This window comes from Macrotis lagotis, chromosome 4 (assembly GCF_037893015.1).
Source record: "Macrotis lagotis isolate mMagLag1 chromosome 4, bilby.v1.9.chrom.fasta, whole genome shotgun sequence".
Classification (NCBI taxonomy): domain Eukaryota; kingdom Metazoa; phylum Chordata; class Mammalia; order Peramelemorphia; family Peramelidae; genus Macrotis; species Macrotis lagotis.
The window spans coordinates 3739400-3758416 of NC_133661.1; the positions used below are offsets into that span (position 1 = coordinate 3739400).

The 19017-nt window shown below is 39.3% G+C and overlaps 1 protein-coding gene across 1 annotated transcript in view; it reads left to right on the forward strand.

The window, feature by feature from the left end:
* The window catches only part of TCERG1L (transcription elongation regulator 1 like), a 303390-nt gene that overhangs the window by 260172 nt on the left and 24201 nt on the right, over positions 1 to 19017 (forward strand). Inside the window, exon 10 of the mRNA XM_074236291.1 lies at positions 17932 to 18079. Within this exon, the coding sequence (XP_074092392.1) occupies positions 17932 to 18079 (148 nt within the window). The remainder of the gene's footprint in view (positions 1 to 17931; positions 18080 to 19017) is intronic.

A 19017-nucleotide genomic window follows, 5' to 3' on the forward strand; every position in this document is an offset into this window, starting at 1 on the left:
GTTAAGTAATAATCTTTTTAAGGAACTTGATTTTCCAGTTTGAATAGACTGACCAGTCAAGTTGTTTGGTCGTGGGTAGTTTTAAGAAAGATTCAAAGATCCCAAGCCTATAAAATTCCAAATCTAACTTGCACAATGCCATCTGTAAATGTATGTATGTGATGGCCTCTTACAGATAGGGCCTCTCTCTTCTATTTGGTATTATTATCATTGATATTCATTATAACTAACATGGAATAGAGTTTTAAGGTGTGATAAAAATCCATTGTATAACTTAGTTTTTATTTTGTCACAACAGCTAGGTAATGGGGACATTATTATCATTAAGATTGCAATTTGATAGATAGGGGAAACTTGGGTCAGAGGTTAATGTCAGAGTCACCTAGTTATCAAGTGTTTGAGGTGCTATTCAACCTTTGTATTCAAATACAAATTCAACACAGTTTCCACCTCCCCAACTCTGCAGGATATAAACTCCATGACGACAAGAAATATCCTTTAGGAACATCAGTGTCCTGGATATATAGATAGATAGATAGATAAATAGAAAGATAGATAGATAGATAGATAGATAGATATAGATGATATAGAGATAGAGATAGAGATAGAGACAGAGATAGATTAGATGTAGATAGATATAGATATAGAGATAGTTATACATATCTTGATATATACATTTGTACACACACTACTAAATATATTATAAACTATATAGTATATACAAAATATAATCTATAATTATATATATATACTATATATTGAAGTGAATTTTTAGAAAATCTCTGTGTACTACTATCAGAAAGGTTATTTGCATATGATTTCAATGGATATATAATGGCTACCTTTTGTTCCATATTTTGGACTATGAAGTTAATTTGTTTGCCTGTGTGTGTATGTGTTTGTGTGTGTGTGTGTGTGTGTGTGTGTGTGTGTGTATGGGCGTAATTACTATATTGAGTCCTCTGTATTCTCTATAGTTCATTCAGTTTGGTAACAATGACAATATGATGCTCTCCAGAAAAACCTCTGAGTCCCACTTATATTTTCTTTAGTTTTTTTTTTTCTTAATTTGGAAGAGATGAACCCTTCTCCTAAAGAGTCTGGAGGTGGAAAGGCCAATTGCTCTACCATCCCAATCTTCTGTGTTTTTTTAAACAATCCCATCCATGATTTTTTCAAACATTAATTTTTTTCTTGCTTTTAGTTTGACTAAAAGCAATAGGCATATACGGCCTATACAAAAATCAACAAAAAAAAAAGGGACTGCATGGGAATTGAGTATCTCTATTACAGATAGTTTATTTTTTTATATGCTTAAAAAATCAATGTCATGTTCAGAGCTATCTGACTTGTACATTTCTCATTTTTACCATCTTTGCTGTACATGTTTTTCGATGACCTTTTTTTTGGGGGGGGGGAAGATGCTGCTATCATTCTCTCTCTTTGAACACCTCATGGACTTTTAATCTGATTCTATATTCTTGATTTAGACTTTCCCAAAGTGATGTCTAGTAAATTGTGTCCTGAATGCTATTACAATAGAGGGATCAACAATAGGGGATAGCTTCTTTTTTCTATTTGTTCAGTTTGCCATGTTAACCTAGAATTGAACCTGAGTTCTTTATGGTGATTCCATCAGGACACAAGTTTTGGCATGAGGTGGGCAGAATTTAACAAAGGGAAAACATTTAAAACAGTTCTCTTAGAGAGAGGTCATTTACTATCAGGTCATTCAACCAGGTGACAAAAAGATCTTATGTTGTGCCTCCATTTGTGCCCCCCAAATCAAGATTGAAGTCTCACAGTGCCTTTTCAGCCCAAATGTATGGTCTTCATTCTGACTGGCCCAACAGGACATCATTTAGAACTCCCCTAACAAATGTAAGACTACCCTTATGAGGGGCATCCTCCTTATTGCTTCATTGTTAAAGTTGCTCCTGGGGAAGTAGGGCATGACTAATCCTCATGAGAAAGGATTGATCTGCACTCAAGAATAGTGGGATGACTTTCAAATATGGCTGATTGTATCCTTCTCTGACACTCAAAGGATGCTACCTTTGTCCCATGAGATCTACAAGTGATCTCAACCAAGTTTGGTCTCCCCTTTATAGACCAGATCATCCAAAACTTTGGAAGAGAAAAACCAAGGATGCAAGAAACCTCCCCTGGGAAAGGCCATAGCTCAATCTGGCTACTGTTTATGGCCCTGCCCATAATGCTACAGAATGGCATGACTGTGATCAAGGAAAATAATCTTAGTAATCCTATGTTTCTCTCAAATGTAGCCTTTCTTTACAATTCTTTATGTGCAATAGTCATTTGTGACATTCTATTACAAGTCTTGGTTTAAGATGCAAAGGGAGACAATTAAAACAAGGCAAAGAAACATGGTTGACACATTATTGAACCTATGGCATCTGTCTCCATATTACCAATCCATCAACTATTTTTCTTAAAAAATCAGGCTAAATGGCAGCATCACTCTGGAGGTGACACCTTCAGGGGCGATACAAGCATATGTAGACTTGTATATTTTGGACTTTTTTCCCAATGAATTAGCTACTTATATGACCACAAAATGGACCAAGAAAAAAAGTTGTCCCATGACTAATTTATTATTCAAAATACTGCAATAAAAATGAGAAGAAGAAGATGAGCTGGGTTTGGCCTCAGGACAGATCAGAATATGAGTCTTTCCTCTGATACTTTGGGTAGTCCAGGTCATGGGAATACTGGGATCCATTTTCCTCATCTGTAAAAAAACCAACATTGTTAAGTTATTTGAAGGCTCACATGGGATGGAATGTGAACCCTTTGAAGGCAAAGTCTAGTTCATATTTGTATTTGTAGCATCAGCACCTAACTTGGAGCTTGGAGCATAGTGGACTCATAAGGATTGATCAAGAAAATGTATATAATGGATTTTGTACTTCTCAAAATGTACTCCTTGCAGTGATTGGTATTCAGAGGCCTTTTCCCACCACTAATAATGGAAGGGATGATTGTCAATGCCCCAGCGGCATCTGGCTCTGAAATAGCTTTGATCCTCCCCCCATGAGTGATTTCCTCCCTAAGATCTCATCAGATTCAGTTTTGTTCAATATTGTTCAATACTTAGGACATGTGAGGTCTTCTCAGTCTGTTCTACAAATATATTCATGATATGCAAATGTGAATCTTCTCAGCAAATTCCAAGGTGCCACTAACTTATCCTTCTTTGGCATGTACAAAGATAAAAAGGTAGGAATACTAGTAATAATGAAACCTATGGCCCAGTGCAATGTTGAATGTGAATGTATGTTTGTAAATATGTATATATGTATATAACAAACTGATACCACTCCGCTCCAGGAGATAGAAATATAGTGATGCATTGCCTTTCCTCTTTCTTTCTTCCTTCTTATGCCTCTTTTCTTTCTTTTGCTTTCTTTCTGTTTCTTTTCCTTTCCTTTTAGTTCTTCCTTGTCTTGCCTGGCCTTGTTTGATCAACAACTTCATCTGTGTAAGAAAGTTCAAGGAGGAAATGCTCTCCACAGATGCACATTCAGCCATGCCATTTCAGTTGTAATTATTCATCACAAGGGGCTAAATGAAAGGAATGGGTCACACTGCCATCAGTGTCAGAGGTGGCACTTGGCTCCAGTTCCTTAATAGTCCAAGTCAACTTTTTTCCTTCCAGTCACTATGCCAAGTCATGACTACCTCTTAGGCAATACACAGACAGACAGACAAGGATCTATGGATTTGTGTGTGCATATGTATGTTTCTCTTTTATAATTAGGAGTTCCACAGCTAGGAGTACTTATAAAAGTGCCTACAGAAGAATCAGGGGTCCCTATTTAGGAGAAATTAACTCCAGGATATTGGGATACATTGACCAGCCGGATGCTGGTATTTGTTCTATGAATTTTCTATCCTGGAAAGGAGCCACATTTTGTTCCTTGGGAAGGAGGGCTTGTTCTCTGGGTCCCTCCACTCCCTATAGATTCCCGCCCCCCCCCAACTTGGTGTTCTCTGAAGTCATTCCTGTGGGCTGGTGCAGTCATCTATCACCTTCTCATGACCAAAGCCCGACCTTCAGCCAATGTGGCCTTCTGTAAACATTGCAACTGCTTGGTTTATTCTCCAGGCTCATTCTTAGTGACCTGCTTTGGAGTCTTGAGAGAATATCCATCTCCTGAGTCTCCAAGAGCCTTATATGTGCTATTCCTGGCAAGATCCATTTCACCTTTAGAGGTGACTTTGGGGTGAATTTCTTTACATCTCTGGTCCTAACATGAGTCCAAATCTTGAAATATTGAGCAGAAACTTGGAAATTTGGAAGAAGTGGGAGAGTCACTCATGCTGAGTTAGTTTTACAAAATTTTTCCTGAACATAAAAGGTCAAGATATTTCCAGGAAAAAAAAATCAATTCCCATTGAAAATGGAGTCAAAAAAACCTGAAGTTCATTCCTGACTCTCAGTCACTTCTCTGCTTCATAACCCTGAACCACTTATTTTCACTTACCAAATATCAGGTATTTTGTGATCTGGGGTAAATTTTGTTGGGAGAAAGAGAGAGAAATAGACAGAGACAGAGACAGAGAAGCAGAGAGATGATAGTGGTGAAATGGTAGATTGCTGGGCCTAAAATCTGGAAGACCTGAGTTCAGATCTGCCCTCAGATATTTACTGACTGTGTGATCCTGGGCAAATCACATCATCCTGTCTACCTCTGTTCCTTCATCTGTAAAATGAGTCAGAGATGGAAAAGACAAATCACTCTAGTGTCTCTGTCAAGAAAAGTCCCAATGGGGACTGACAGTCAGGTACAACTGACCAACAGTATAAACACAGGCACAGACACACTATAGATATATAAATATGGATAGATAGATATCATAAATTATATAAACATACTTATTCATTTCTTTTCATTTCCAAATGTATGTCCCCTCTTCTACTTCTATGTCTTTCTGTCAAAGAAGGAAATTTTTTAATTGTGGGAAAAATAGTTTCAGCAACATTAACCCCTCCATCAGCCTAGAGGAAGTCTACATGGCATGTCTACCCCTGTAATAAACCACTTTGTTTCCATCTGGTTACTAAAAAATTCTATGACTCCTGTTTCCCTGTTGACCATGAGGAGCTGGGGCCAGAGTCTCTAGAAGCTCCCAGCCCCATCCCACCTTTGGAAAGACAGTGATAGTTGACACCTCAGCCATGGAACAAAGCCCCTGTGGGGGTGTGTCCTGTACTGTCCAACTTAGGTGTGTGAGTAGGTCAACAGTATAGACTTCAGTGGCCACCTCATTGTGGCTCCAAATACCATTGACCAAGTCTTTGGTTTGGATTTGTCTCAGACCAAGGGTCTCATTGTTGTCAGTGACTCCTGAAGAAGGGGGCTTTGGGTCCTCAAGCATAATGGCTCAGAGGTGGGCTTCACCTCAGATTTTCCTCCTTCTCTACTCTCCCAAGGTCTTCTTCTGGCCCTCTCCCTCACCTGCTCTTCCTTCTCTTCTCCTCTTTTACCTCTCTCTTCCTCTACTCCCTTTCTCTCTCCTGTCCATGTAGCCCTGTTCCTGCCCCTGGCCCTGCCTTTCTCTCCTACTCTCTCTGTTTGTTTGTTCTGAGTAGAACAATTCTGAGTCTTGCTCTTGGGGCTTCACTGACAGAGAGTGGATGAAAGGCTCCCCTAAGATACTGTCAAATGGTGTCTGGCATCATTAGTGTCCCCTCCAGCTCAAGGAGGTCTTTGTTCAAAATGACTGTCCCCCCAATGTTTAGATGATCATTTCAGGGGCCTCCTTTTTTCCCAGTCTTTGAAGTTTCTGTATTTTTAGTGACTGTTGTTCTTTCCTACCCATCAGTCTCCTGGTACAACTACCAGCAATGACTTGAGCCCTTCAGGTTTGCTTTACAAAAACACCTTGGCTGGAAGCTGCAGGACTGAAGAACGCTCCCCTCCCTGCTGAGGCCCAGAAATTATTTCTGGTGCTGCGGTTCTCATTTCAGGAGCTGCCAACCTCCCTTGGGCTCAAAATGTACTTTCTGCAATAGAACGGATCTTTATACCAGAGCTGTGTGTGTGTGTTTGTGTGTGTGTGTGTGTGTGTGTGTGTGTGTGTGTGTGTGTAATGTGTGTGTGTGTGTAATGTGTGTATGTATTATGTATGTGCATGGGTATTTGTGGGTATATAGGTGTGTGTATCTAGAATAAACTTCTCAGTCTCCTGATATTTCTGAACCCAAAGATGCCATGCCACTCCTCTGCCTTAGAAAATTGGGTCAGTTTTCCAAGAAGCTTGGTTTGGTTTCTTTATTTTTCTCTTGAGCAGACTAGGCATAATGAAAGACCATTTCCATAATTCTAATGAGCTCTAAAAGGATCAAATACCAGTTCTTCAAGAACCAAGAATCCCTTCTCTCCTACATCTTCTCTGATGCTAATGAAGATTTCAAAAACAGCACAAGATCGCAAAGACCTGGATTCTCACATAGACATTGTACATATCCATGGAGAGATGCAGTGGATCTGTTCCCTAAAAGTCTTGTAGTTGGGGTAAGGAAAAAAGGAAATCTGCACAAGGATTCCAGACTTCATGAAGGGTGTGGGGGTTGAGGTGAGTCTGGAAGGAAATAAGAGACTCAAGTGCCAATGGAGGGAGGAGCAGGTGCATTCTGGCTATGGGGGCCAAGGACAACAACATCACAGGAAGGAGAGGTAGGTCACATGTGAGAGATGGAAAGAAGACTTGGTTGTTTAGACTAGAGAGTACCAGAAAGGGAAGAGGACAGCAAGGGTGGACATAAAGGTTGGGCCCACATGTGGGAGGAGATTAAACAGAAGTATGTGTAAAGTTAGGTATAGGGGCTGGAAACATGAAGATAAGGATCTTCTGGAGGAGGATACACCTCTCTTCATTGAAGTAGGTCTCTTTGTACCTTAAGTTCCCAAGATCATTGAGAAGATAAATGATTAGTCCTAGGTCACATAGTTAGGGGCAGATTAGTGGTTCAGTGGTTAGAGTGCAAAATCCAGTCTCAGACACTTATTATCTGTGTGACTCTGTGCAAGTCACTGAACCTCTCTGTCTCAGTTTACTCAAGTGTAAAATGAAGTTAATTAAAGCATAAATCTCTCAGGACTATTGTGAGGATCAAATGAGATAAAAATGTGTGTTTAGCACAGTGGAAGCATCTAAGTACTTGTTTCCTTTGTTTCTTTATAGAAAGAAAAAGTGAGGAAAGAAAGAAAGAAGAGAAAGAGAAAGAATTAAGATAGAAAAAAGAAAGGAAAAGCAAAAGAAAAAAGAGAGGAAAGAGAAAGGAAGAAAGAATGAATGAAAGAAAGAAAGAAAGAAAGAAAGAAAGAAGAAAGAAAAAGAAGGAAGAGAAAGAAAGAGAGGAAATAAAGGGGACAAAAGAAAGAAAAAAGAGGAAAGAGAAAGAGAGAGAAAAAGAAAAAATACAGGAAAGAAAGCAAAGAGAGAAAGGAAGGGAGAGAGGAAGGGAAGAAATGAGAGAAGGAAGGAGAGAAACAAAAAAGATATGTGCTAAACAGAGGGGTCAGGGGATCCAAATACAAAAGTGAGGCGGCACCTCTTCTCTAGGAGTTGGCATCCTAAGAAGGGAAGATCATGGACAGAGAGGTTCCAGAAGAGGGAAGAGGGTATCATCTGGAGGCAACCTTATCCTAGGGCAGATTGTGGATATATGTCAGTCAGACTTGCACCCATGTCTTTCTTAGGTTCCATGCTCAACTTTCCATGCTATGCCTGGTTGCCTCCGAGGAGCTAGGAATTGGTCACATGGATGGTGAGCAGATCTCGGAGGATACTATATGAATTATCCTGCATTTTAGAAATTAAAAAGTAAAATGACTCAATAAGGGGAAAGTACCATTCTCCTGCTCCTTGTTATCCCACTTAAGAAAAAAATATTCAGTTTGTGATGGTTTCTGACAAAATTTTTTTCTCATCTCAAAGGGAGACTTCTGTTTGGTCTTTCTTGGGTGGGATAATGAGAAATACCTAGGAGCCTGGAGAAGAGCTCATACCATTGGCTCAAATATAAAGAGTAGAGCAGACAGGAGAGGGGTAATTGTTCCAGAAAAGAAGAGAGGGTTCTAGAGTCAAGGAAGGAGAACGTGAAAGACTGACTGGAGCCAAGTAGCTGAGGATGGACAGCTGCCTTGTGAGACAGGTGGCCTCCAGGTTTAGGGTTTAGAAGTAATGACTAATAGTAAGGCTGAGGGCCATCATGCATACATTTTTCATACTATTTTTCCTATTTATCTAATGAAATTCCAGTGAGATAGGAAGGCTAATGTATTGGGGGGAGGGGCAAAAGGACCAGAATCTGAAGGCTAAGGTTGGAGGACCTGTTCTTGGAACTTCATTGCCCTTTGTGTCAGGTGCTTGATTCTATTTTGCAGTCTTTATGTCCATTGCTATGTAGCTGTCATTTCTTTCTCTTCAACACTTTGCTGCTGACTTGAATGGTTACAGAGGGGTTCTGATGTCCCCCACAGCATCAGAGGTGCTTCAACACTTGTGCTGCTCAAGGAAATAATAAAATAAATATAAATATAAATCAAGATACCACCAGGTGGTAGCTGCTTGAATTCAAGACCTGTATGGAGAATGACCCTGAGGATAAACCTTCCAACCTACTCTTAGAGCACTTTCCTTTGAATTGTTCCTGAAATTCCTATGATTTGGTTCTAAAGATGTGAGGATTTTATGGACCAAAGAATCAGTCTGATGTGAAATGTATCTCATAAGGGAACTCTAAAAGATGGTTAGGTCTACCAAGCTTTGACGCTTCCGACCCCTCCCAGATGCATTACAGAATGGAATTGTCTTGTGTTGATCCTGGAATAGAATGGTATTTACTGTGAAATGATTGTTTCCAATGTTTTAGTGACTTCAGATCCCTAGGGAACTAGACAGATGCTCTGTCACTGATGCTATGAAAGACTTTGGGATTTACCATGTTGGCTTTTTAGACCTCATAGATATCTGTGAACACAATTCAAGTAACTGGCTGGCTATGTCCCTCCAAGTACCCACTCTGAGATGGGTACTGACCCTCCCCCCAGGGCATTCTCAGCTGCACGTTTGACTGTTATGGGTACTGGAACCTTCTTAGTTCTGTGGACCATATCTAGTGGAATCCAGCAAGAATATCACAGAAGTATAACTTGAGCATCATAGGGCCATAGATTTCTGACTTCAACCATTGGCTAGGTTTCATATTTGCAAATTATTTACAGTTAGAGAAGGCCAGAGGTTTGTCCAAGTCACTCAGCTCACACATAGCATAGGAAAGGCATTTTCCTCTCTGATCAGTCAGCAAACTGATATAAGGGCAGATTTGATCAGAATACCATATTTGACTTTATGGAATCCATTGATAAAAATAGCCCAAGGCCAAATGGAGATTCTGGGTTATGTCAACAAAGCCCTCTTTTCATTTTGATATTTAGCCATTAATCACAGCTTCTTGAGTCTGACCATCCAACCACCTGGCTTTATTAATGTCAAATCCTTATCTCTTCCTTTTTTTCCACAAGAGGAGAATGAGATATTCTGACAGAAGTCTTTATCAAGATTCTTGGTCAATGAAGACCACAACTTTCTTCTCATCCACTAGCTTAGTAATCTTGTCTAAAAATAAAATGAGCTTAGACAGTGATTGTGTGTTTTGGATGAGGCCCTGCTGACCATCTGTTATGTCTGTTTTTTTCTCTTATGTTCTCCAAAGTTCTAGGTATTCCTTAAACCTCCATTCTAGATCCTCAGCTAGACTGTGATTATTAGTCTCACCTCACTTTTCTTTATCTCCTCTCTCTGTCTCTCTCTCTCCCTGTCTTTCTCTGTCTGTCTCCCTCCTCCCTGTCTCTATCTCTCTGTCTCTCTGTCTAAATCTGTCTGTCTCTGTCTGTGTCTCTCTATCTCTGTCTCTCTCTTTTTAATTGGGATACTTGCCTTTTGCTAACCAGGTAGCATGACTCCCTGTGCACATAGCCTTTCAAAAATTTCTGACTTTATATGTTGCTGCTGACTTGTTTATTTGTTCCCACCCAACTCTTCCTGACGTCATAGCACATCAGACCCTTTCATCCTCCATTATCTCCAAAAGTCTATCCAAGGTCATGTTCACAGTTTCCACGACACTATCTTCCAATCTCATGCACTGTCATCCCCCTTTCATTTTTCCTTCAATCTTTTCCAACAATATGGGCTTTTCCAATGAATCATCTTCTCATTATGTGGCCAAAATAATTAAGCTTTAATTTTAGCATTCCAATTTTATTTATTTATTTATTTATTTATTTATTCCAATTTAACTTTCCAATGAAGAGCATTAATTTATTTTAAAAAGATTGACTAATTAGATGCCCTTGCTGTCCAAGGCACCCTCAAAAGTCTTCTCTGTCATCAAAACTCTAAAGAGCCTATTCCTCAGTGCTCGGCTTCCTCATAGTCTAACTCTTACAGGCTACTGAAAATACCAGAGCTCTGACTATAGGGACCTTCAATAGCAAGACAATATCTCTGCTGTTTAGAAGGCTGGGCAGATTTGCCATAGCTTTCTTTCTAAGGAGCTTGCATCTTTTAATTTCATAGATATGGTTATTGTTAGCAGTGATCTTTGAGCCCAAGAATATACAATCTGATGCAGTTTCCATTTCTTCTTCCTCTTTTGCCAGGACAGGAAGTAATTCAGACATTTGCCTAGATCTTAGGCTTTTTAATATTGTTTTGTTCAGGATATTTTTTATGCTACATTTCAAATCAACTTTTACACATTCCTCTTTCACCAACATTTTACTAATATAAAAAATATAGTTCACTTTATTGCATATATATATATATATATATATATATAAATATATATATATATATATATATATAAAACCTATGTCATATTGCTGTCTTAGGGAGGAGGAAGAGGAGAGAGAAAAATTAGGATTCAAAATTTTAAAATAAGTGTTAAAATTTGTTTTTGTGTAATTAAAAAAATGAAACCAAAATAAAAAGATATCCTTGACTTTCTTCTGGCAGCTATGTATCCTGCCAATTCTTCTTTTTTCGGTATTTCCTTTCTTCTCTAAAGTAATTCATCTCTTCTAGATGACTTCAATCCACCTAGGCCAGCAAAGTGCTCACTTTCTCTCTCCTCACATTTCTTGGTCGATTTGCTTCTCTCATTTCTCATGCAAAATCCATTCTTCTGGTCAGAGAAAATGAAAGCTAAAGAAAAGCTGAACCAGCACACTAACTTCTCGTATTTTTCAGTTATTATTAGTTCACCCATCCCAAAGCCAAACTTCTCTCCTTTCTGTTTTATAGCTATTTTTATGTCCCTGCTTTAAAGCTATTTTTCAAAGAAATTGAACTTTGTTTCCTTTAGCTCTTCCTGAACCTTAACATTCCTAGGACTTCTCTTTCTAGGCTGCAATCGCCTTCTAGTCATTCTCAGTTTTCTTGTCTTACTCTTCTCCTCTGTATTATAAATTGGTTGCTTGTTGAGTTTGCTTCACATTTGCATTGGTCTATTCAGATGAGATTCATTTCTTTTCTTCATTGTAATCCTTTGTGTGTGTGTGTGTGTGTGTGTGTGTGTGTCTTCAAAGGATTACAGTCTTATTCTTAAACATCTCTTAGTCCTTCTTGACTCATTTTCCTATAGTTCAGTCTATTGTGTTCTTTCAATCTTCCTTCTGAGCCCTTTGAAACCTTATTTCCCAGGAACTAGTCCAAATTTCCTCTCTTCTTTCACAACAACTCTAAGACTATAAGGTGCCAAGTCTCTGACAGAGGGAAGTTCCTCACTTGGGAGAATCCTATATCAAAAGGACCTTCAATGGGCCATTCTCTACCTGGTCTCTCTTCTCCAAAAAGAGTGCCAGGTCCATTAGCCAGGGCTCCTATGATAGGACTTGCATTGTTTTCCCCATCTTGACTATTCATTCCCTCCATTAACTCTAATTCCTGCTCTGGTAACAACTGGGAGCAGTTGTATGAGTTAAGAAATATGATCATAGACTGAAAAATTGGAAGAAACTTTTCAGATTATTAGGTTTAACCACCTCAATTAACACATGAAGAAACTGAGGATGAGGGAGTTTTGTTCATGTGCCCAAGGACACATACATGGTCAAGTGGCAATGACAGGAAACCAGCTCATGTTTTCTGACTCCTGGTGACTTGTTCCTTCCATCCTCCTGAATCCCTTAAGACTCAAACTTGAAAGTGACCTTCCATTGGGTTAGTTCCTATAAACCCTTTTCCATCTTCCCTGGGAACACTGGCCTTTCTTGAGGGTTTCATGTATACATGGCTTGGACAGAAATCTACATCTTGTACAAGATTAGCATTCTCTTGTTGAGCTGGGTTCTAATGGCATCACTATTACGATTTGGTTTCAAGGACCTGGAGCTGACCGGTTCTGAATACTCAAGCAATGCAGGGTGGGATTAAGAAAGATTTTAAAGCAAGTTATGGGCTAGTTCTAAATAAGGAGGCCAGGGAATCTCTTCCAAGTAGGGCACACAGGTATTGACTTCAGTCCCAAAGCTTAGGCTTGTTGTAACCTCAGACCAATGACTTAGGCTTTTTGGACCTCACATTCCTAACTAACACCCCTTCTCCTCAAACACAATGACAAACAGAATCATACACATACCAGTCACAGAAATACAAACATCCTATATGCCCAAAGACTAATGAGATGCAGTTTCCTGTTTAAGCAGAGATGGTTCTTGATCTGGACTCCACAGGTAAGGTTCTCAACCCTGCCACATAAAAGATCATTGACTTTCAATAAGTCACCATTCCCTTCTTGGTCTTTCTTTGGAAATCACTTAATTGGAAATGCAAATAATCATAATAGAAAGTTATGTTGACCAAGTCAATTAAAGAAGTGGAAAAAAAAGAAGTGAATTGTGGTACGCAAGGGGGAAAAAGCCTATTCTGTTACATCTAGGGGATCATCAGAGACAGTGACCAAGTGGAGGGGAAGGAGCAATGTTGCAGACAAAGAACCAACAATGATTCAATTCTATGGATATGGACTCCCTAAGAAGGTCAACAAAGACTGGAAATTTTTATCAGATGAAGGAGGGAGGGAGAGGGAGAAGGAGAGGGAGAGGTAGATGGAGAGGGAGAGGGAGAGGGAGAGGGAAAGGAAGGAAGGAAGGAAGGAAGGAAGGAAGGAAGGAAGGAAGGAAGGAAGGAAGGAAAGAAAATGAAAGAAAACAGTTTCATTGAGATGCTCTTTTATGCATAGCCTGGTAGAGATTAACTCCAAAGTCTTGACCATCAGTAGAAGAGCCAGGCCAGAGGATGGCAAGAAGGTTCTCCTAGGTGACCTCTTGCTCCTTCAGGGAGACCATCTAAGAGCATTAAGCAGAATGGGGGACTTGTCTCCCAGAACTCAAGAACTTGACTGCAAGACTTTTGAATACAGTTCTGCTCTTGGTCTTTTCCTTTTCCCAGTTCTAAGTGAACTAATATTAGCAATTTGGATGCCACCCAATCCTCTGCAAGGAATGCTTTGTTGAATAAGCTATAATAGGGAATCATTAGTGAAATTTTAAAATGTTCCTATTAGTCTTCATTCTACTTTGTAACAATGCATCACTTTGTTTCCACACTTTTTTTGTAATAAATTTTCATTAGTTAAAAATAGAAGTCTTAATTATACCCTTTGGTACATGACGTAAATGGGAGCATACCTGTAGTTCTCCTTTTCAAGATTTCATGAGAGTGTAAGAGAGGCAGAGCATGTGGGTTAGTTTCCTGGAAGGGCTGATAATAGGACAGGGTGTCCTTCTGGGCTGAGACAACATCTTCTTTTCATCGAGCACAATTTCTAAATGGTGAGATGGGCCCATGTGACAATGAAGGTGAGTGAAAAGTCCTTGGAAAGGGGGATTTGGGATGAGTTGACTTTTGCTCCAGGCAGAGTCTGCTACAGTAGTCTGTATGATTAATCAAATGCCAGGAAATCTGAGACCAGTGAATACCAGGATAACTAGGGCAGACTACCTCTCCATCTCTGGGCCTCAATTTTTCCTCTTTGGGTCTTATTTTTGTCATTTTAAAAATAAAGAGCTATTTAGAGATTCCTTTGGCTTCCTCCTTTCTTGCTGAGGTGGGAACTGTGAGTATGGAAATACTCTGTAGACTTTCAGGATTTATTGATACACCATTGGATTTATTTGATAAACTTTTTTTTATCTGAGTGTATGTGTGTATGTTCTGCATGGTCCCAAAGTTCCCAAAAGCAATGGAGAAAAGAAGCAGGGTCCAATTGAGCATAAGTATAAGGCAGATTTTGGGGGGGAGGTGGGGTAGAATTCTAACAAATAAAGCCAGTCAACAATGGAATGGGTAAGCTGATAAAGCAGCAGGTCTACCACCCTTATCCCTACCCCCCCCTCATCCCCTCCCATTGTTTGCCCACTGGAGACCTATAAGAAAAGACTGGGCAATCACTTACTAGGGGCATGATAGGAGTACAGCATGGTAGGCTTCATGTAGCTTGAGATCCTGGACTCAGGGAGACCTGAGTCTGATCCCTTCTGGTGACACATAAATGCTTGTTACCCAGGGCAAGCCCCTTCCCTTTTTGGAACCTCCATTATCACATCTATAAAATGAGGGAATTAGACAGAACACTATGTTACTTGATTGTTTATGAAGCAAAGGTCAGACTCTGGCTCTTGAATTAATTGATTCTGTAGTTTTATTTCAAACGGCAGGTTTCTATGTGAATGCCTTTAATTACCATTACCACGAAATGGAATAGCCCTGACCCAATGTGCAGGCTTTGATTATATGGTCACACCATTCTTAGACTCATTATTATAAGATTGTAAATAATATTCACTAAAAAACTCAACCAAGCAAGCTCTATTTGCCTGGTGACTTCATCAATAACCTTTTCTCCTTGTTTCAGTATTTATAGAATTTCTAAAATTCGATAGAAACAAACATTACAGCATAAAAGTCTCTTTATTATCACATGGTTGTAGCTTCAGCTCCTCCTTCTGAATCAATTCAATCTCATAATAAATTAAAAAACAGCTTTTTGTCTTCCCCTTTTAGTGGTTATTATAACTGAATAATGGAATGTGAAATTTATTTTTAATAGTTGGTTTAAAATAGCCCCTTTTATTTTTAGAGTGAATAGCATTAAGAATAATACAGGAGGGAAAGTTCACAGCTGATGGCATAATGTATGAGGATGTTTCCAGACTGGAGCTGCCCTGGAGGCCCTTAGACCTAAGGACCAATGACATCCCCTGATCAGGACCTCCCAGAGAACTTTCAATGAAAGTGGCTGATTAACTCTCAGTCTGTCTTAGTCTCTTCTGGGAATTTGAGAACATCTGTATCAACAATAACAATGGTGATGTTTAAACTCTTTCTGTTCATTTATAGCCCTTAGAGACAAGGCATTATATAGATGGTAGCTCTGTGACTCCGTATGGATCCACTGAGGCATGGCCATCTCTGGAGAGGATAGGCCTTATCACTATTGGTTGGTAAGGTCTTCTCCAGGCCTCTCTTGAGAATTAATATTCTCTATGACAGATCTCATTATCTTTACAACTTTCTAGTGTTGATGAAATCCTGTAAAATAGCAGAATCTATGAAAAGTAGCCACTAGGGAACCCTTGACTTTGTTTTTTTCTATCTAGAAGGCAAGTGCCTGGATCCTTGCTAGACAATTATACTCATTTAATAGAAAGAGAAATAGTATTCACTTTGAAATTCTTTAAGGGGATCCTTGTGTCCACAAACAGAAACTTAGTGTTGACTTCTGCATTTTCCATTTCAAACCAAAGGGAAATCCTGGACACCTTCTCCCCCCCACCCCCATCAATGTGTTATTCATTGGCAAACATGACTGGGGAGGGAATCTGGCACCATCCCTCCTGTGCCCTAGTATTAAAATTTTTCAATACTTTCAGCAATTTAATCCAAAAGTTGTTAAGCAATGACTGTCAGGCCCTGTCCAAGAGCTAGGAATACCAGAATAAACCAAAAAGAACCACGATTCCTGCAGATGGCTAAAAAACTGAGACAACATGGAATATAATCCATTTTAATAAAATTCATTTGGAATGAATGTCAGGGACTTTGGGGAGAGAGGACTCAAGTAGCTGGGAGAAAGGGGACAGAAAAGTATTAGTGGAGAAGTAAGCACCCAAACCAGGTCTTGAAGGAGGTCATCGATTCCCAGAAGTGGAGGGAATGAAAAAGAGCATTCTAGGTCTGGGAGAGAGGTAGTACAAAAGTATGGAGGTAGAAAATGGAGTATCCCTATGGAGTGCTGCCAGATAGACAAGTTAGAGCACAACAAGAAAAGGGCCTTGTAAGAAGACTTGAAAAGTCAACTTGCCGCTGGTTGTAAGGACTTTTAAATATAAGCCAGTGAAGTTTCTATTTGATCCTTTTGGCGATATGAAACCCCTGGAGTTTGTTTAACATTGGACCACCATCAGGGTGAGACTCATACTTTTAAGACAACCACTTTGGCAGTTTAGTTGGGAATGAATAGGACTGAGGAGAGACCTAAGGCAGGAAATCTAAATGGGAAGCTATTGCTCTAAATTCAATGAGAAATAATAAGTTCCTGAAGGAGAAAACTAATGATGTATATTTACAGAGAAGGAGATAGTGGTGATTTCTATTGTGAAAAAGTATCAGCAACAATTGACAAATGTCTGTGAAGATGAGTGAGGACTCAATAGAGCAAAAAACTTGTGACCCTGGGTAATTAGCAGTGTGTTTTGGAAGAGGGGGAGGCTGGTCGTAAATGGAAAAGATGAGCTCCATTTCACACATGTTAGATTTGAGATTTATTTGGAATATGCAGTTTGAAATGATGGTTATTTGCAGATGCCAGATTGGTGCTCAAGAGGGACATTAGCTTGACTCAGTGGATCTGAGCCATTGGCATGCTGTTGGCTGTCCTTTGTTCTCAAAGAGGACTGTGTGACATCAGAGATGTGATGCTGTGACATACAAGTGAATTGGATTTAATGCAGGCGAGGATGTGCAGAGTGACCTGGGTGATCAACAATTTCAAATTCTGGAAGGAGGTCAAGGAGAATGAGGATTATTAAAAAGACTCTAAGATTTGATGATTAAAATCTTTTTTTTGGTAACTTGGGAAGGACAGTTTCAGTTAAGGTTTAAAGTCAGATTGCAATGGGCAAAGAAGAGAGTGACAGGAAAATAAATTGAAGCACTGAGAATAGACAGTTTTTTCAAGGATTTGGACTGAGGAGAGAGGAGAGACATAGGGTGATAATTCATGAGGATATTAAGAATGAGGTAGAACATTTTGAGAATGAGAAACACAGATATATTTGCTAGCAGGGAAGGAATCAACAGAAAGAACTCAGTTGAAGAATAAAAAGAAAAAAAGTGAGACTGAGGGAAATTGCTAGGAAAAATAGGAGGGAACCAGCCATCCATATAGAAAGTTTGGCTTAGGTAAGTGAAAGGGCTACCAACCTCTTCATCAGACTCTGAGGGAAAGCAGGTGATGCTTACAAGTGACATCAGGGAATGGAGGGTGAAGATGAGAGAAGACATGAGAGTTCTAAAAGGAAGGGCTTGTGCATTTATTTTAATAATTAGTCTTCAAAGAAGCTGTACATTTGTCAGGGCTATTAGAATAGATTACTCTCTTTATTTATTGTAAACTTGGAAATTTTCATTGTGTATCTGGCTTATTAAATTATTTTCAAATTACATGCAAAGATAGTTTTCAACACTCATCTTGTAGCAAGTTTTGAGTTTCATATTTTTCTACCACAGTCCCTTTTCACCCCCTTTCCCATGGCAGCAAACAATCTGATATAGGTTGCCCTTCATCATGAATCTGGAAAATTAAGGAATGCATTTCTTGTGTCTTCTAAGACTTGAAGGTCCTCAGAGCATTGAGCTGGAGAAGCCTGAAAAGGAAAGTGAAGCTCAGAATACCCCTCCACCTCTTCCTCCACATCAGATCCTACTTCCTTTGGAAGAGCGAGCCACCCACTTCCGAGACATGCTTTTGGAAAGGGGGGTGAGTAAATTCTCCTTCAGTGAAATGCTAATAAATGATTATGTTTTATCTCTCTTCAGGAAGTTTCTTTTGAAATATTTCCTCTTCTGTTCCCAGAATTCTGGTTCTTTTTTGCAGCAAACATACATTAGGTACCTTAAAGAAGTAGCATTGGAGAGTAGATAGAATTCTGGTCCACAGACCAGAGAAACCTGAGGTCAAATCCTGCCTTTGATACTCAGCAGCCATGGGACAAAAGAAACACTCATCCACTGTTATTCAGTTAACTTTGAACATCTGGAATGGTTAACTTGTGGAGAAAAGATTTTAAAGACTAATCTTTTCTGGGGTCTCTACTGGTCTGGGGGATGAATGGAGAAATGAGTTGAAGTTCCAAGGAGACTGATTTAAGCTTTTGATCACTTTTAGTAAGAACTGCCTCATGGGGGACATGTCCCCATACCCCACTCCCATTGAAGACATCAAAAAACCAGGGTTAGATATGTATTTATCAGACTTAGCTTGCATATATATGTATATAGATAGATAGATAGATAGATAGATAGATAGATAGATAGATAGATAGATAGATAGATGATCTCTGGGGTCCTTTTAACCCTTGAATTGTATATTTTAATACTTTTTTGAATCTCAATTTTCACATCTTCAAAATTAGAAGATTATGGGCAGGATTACATTGCTTGGTTCTGGGTGTATAATGGCGAAAAATAAAATATAACTTTCTATTAGTGAGCTTATGGTGTGAATGAAAGAAATGTTATAGACAAACAAATATGAACAATACAATGAAGAAAGTGAAGGTGACAAAGGGGGAAAGAGATAATGTGCAACAATAAAAGAGAGAGGGAGAACAAAATGGGCTATGAAAGTGAAATAATTACTATCATGGAGAGGAGGACACCTGCAGTGTCGAGAATTTCTGTGGATTAGGAGAGGTG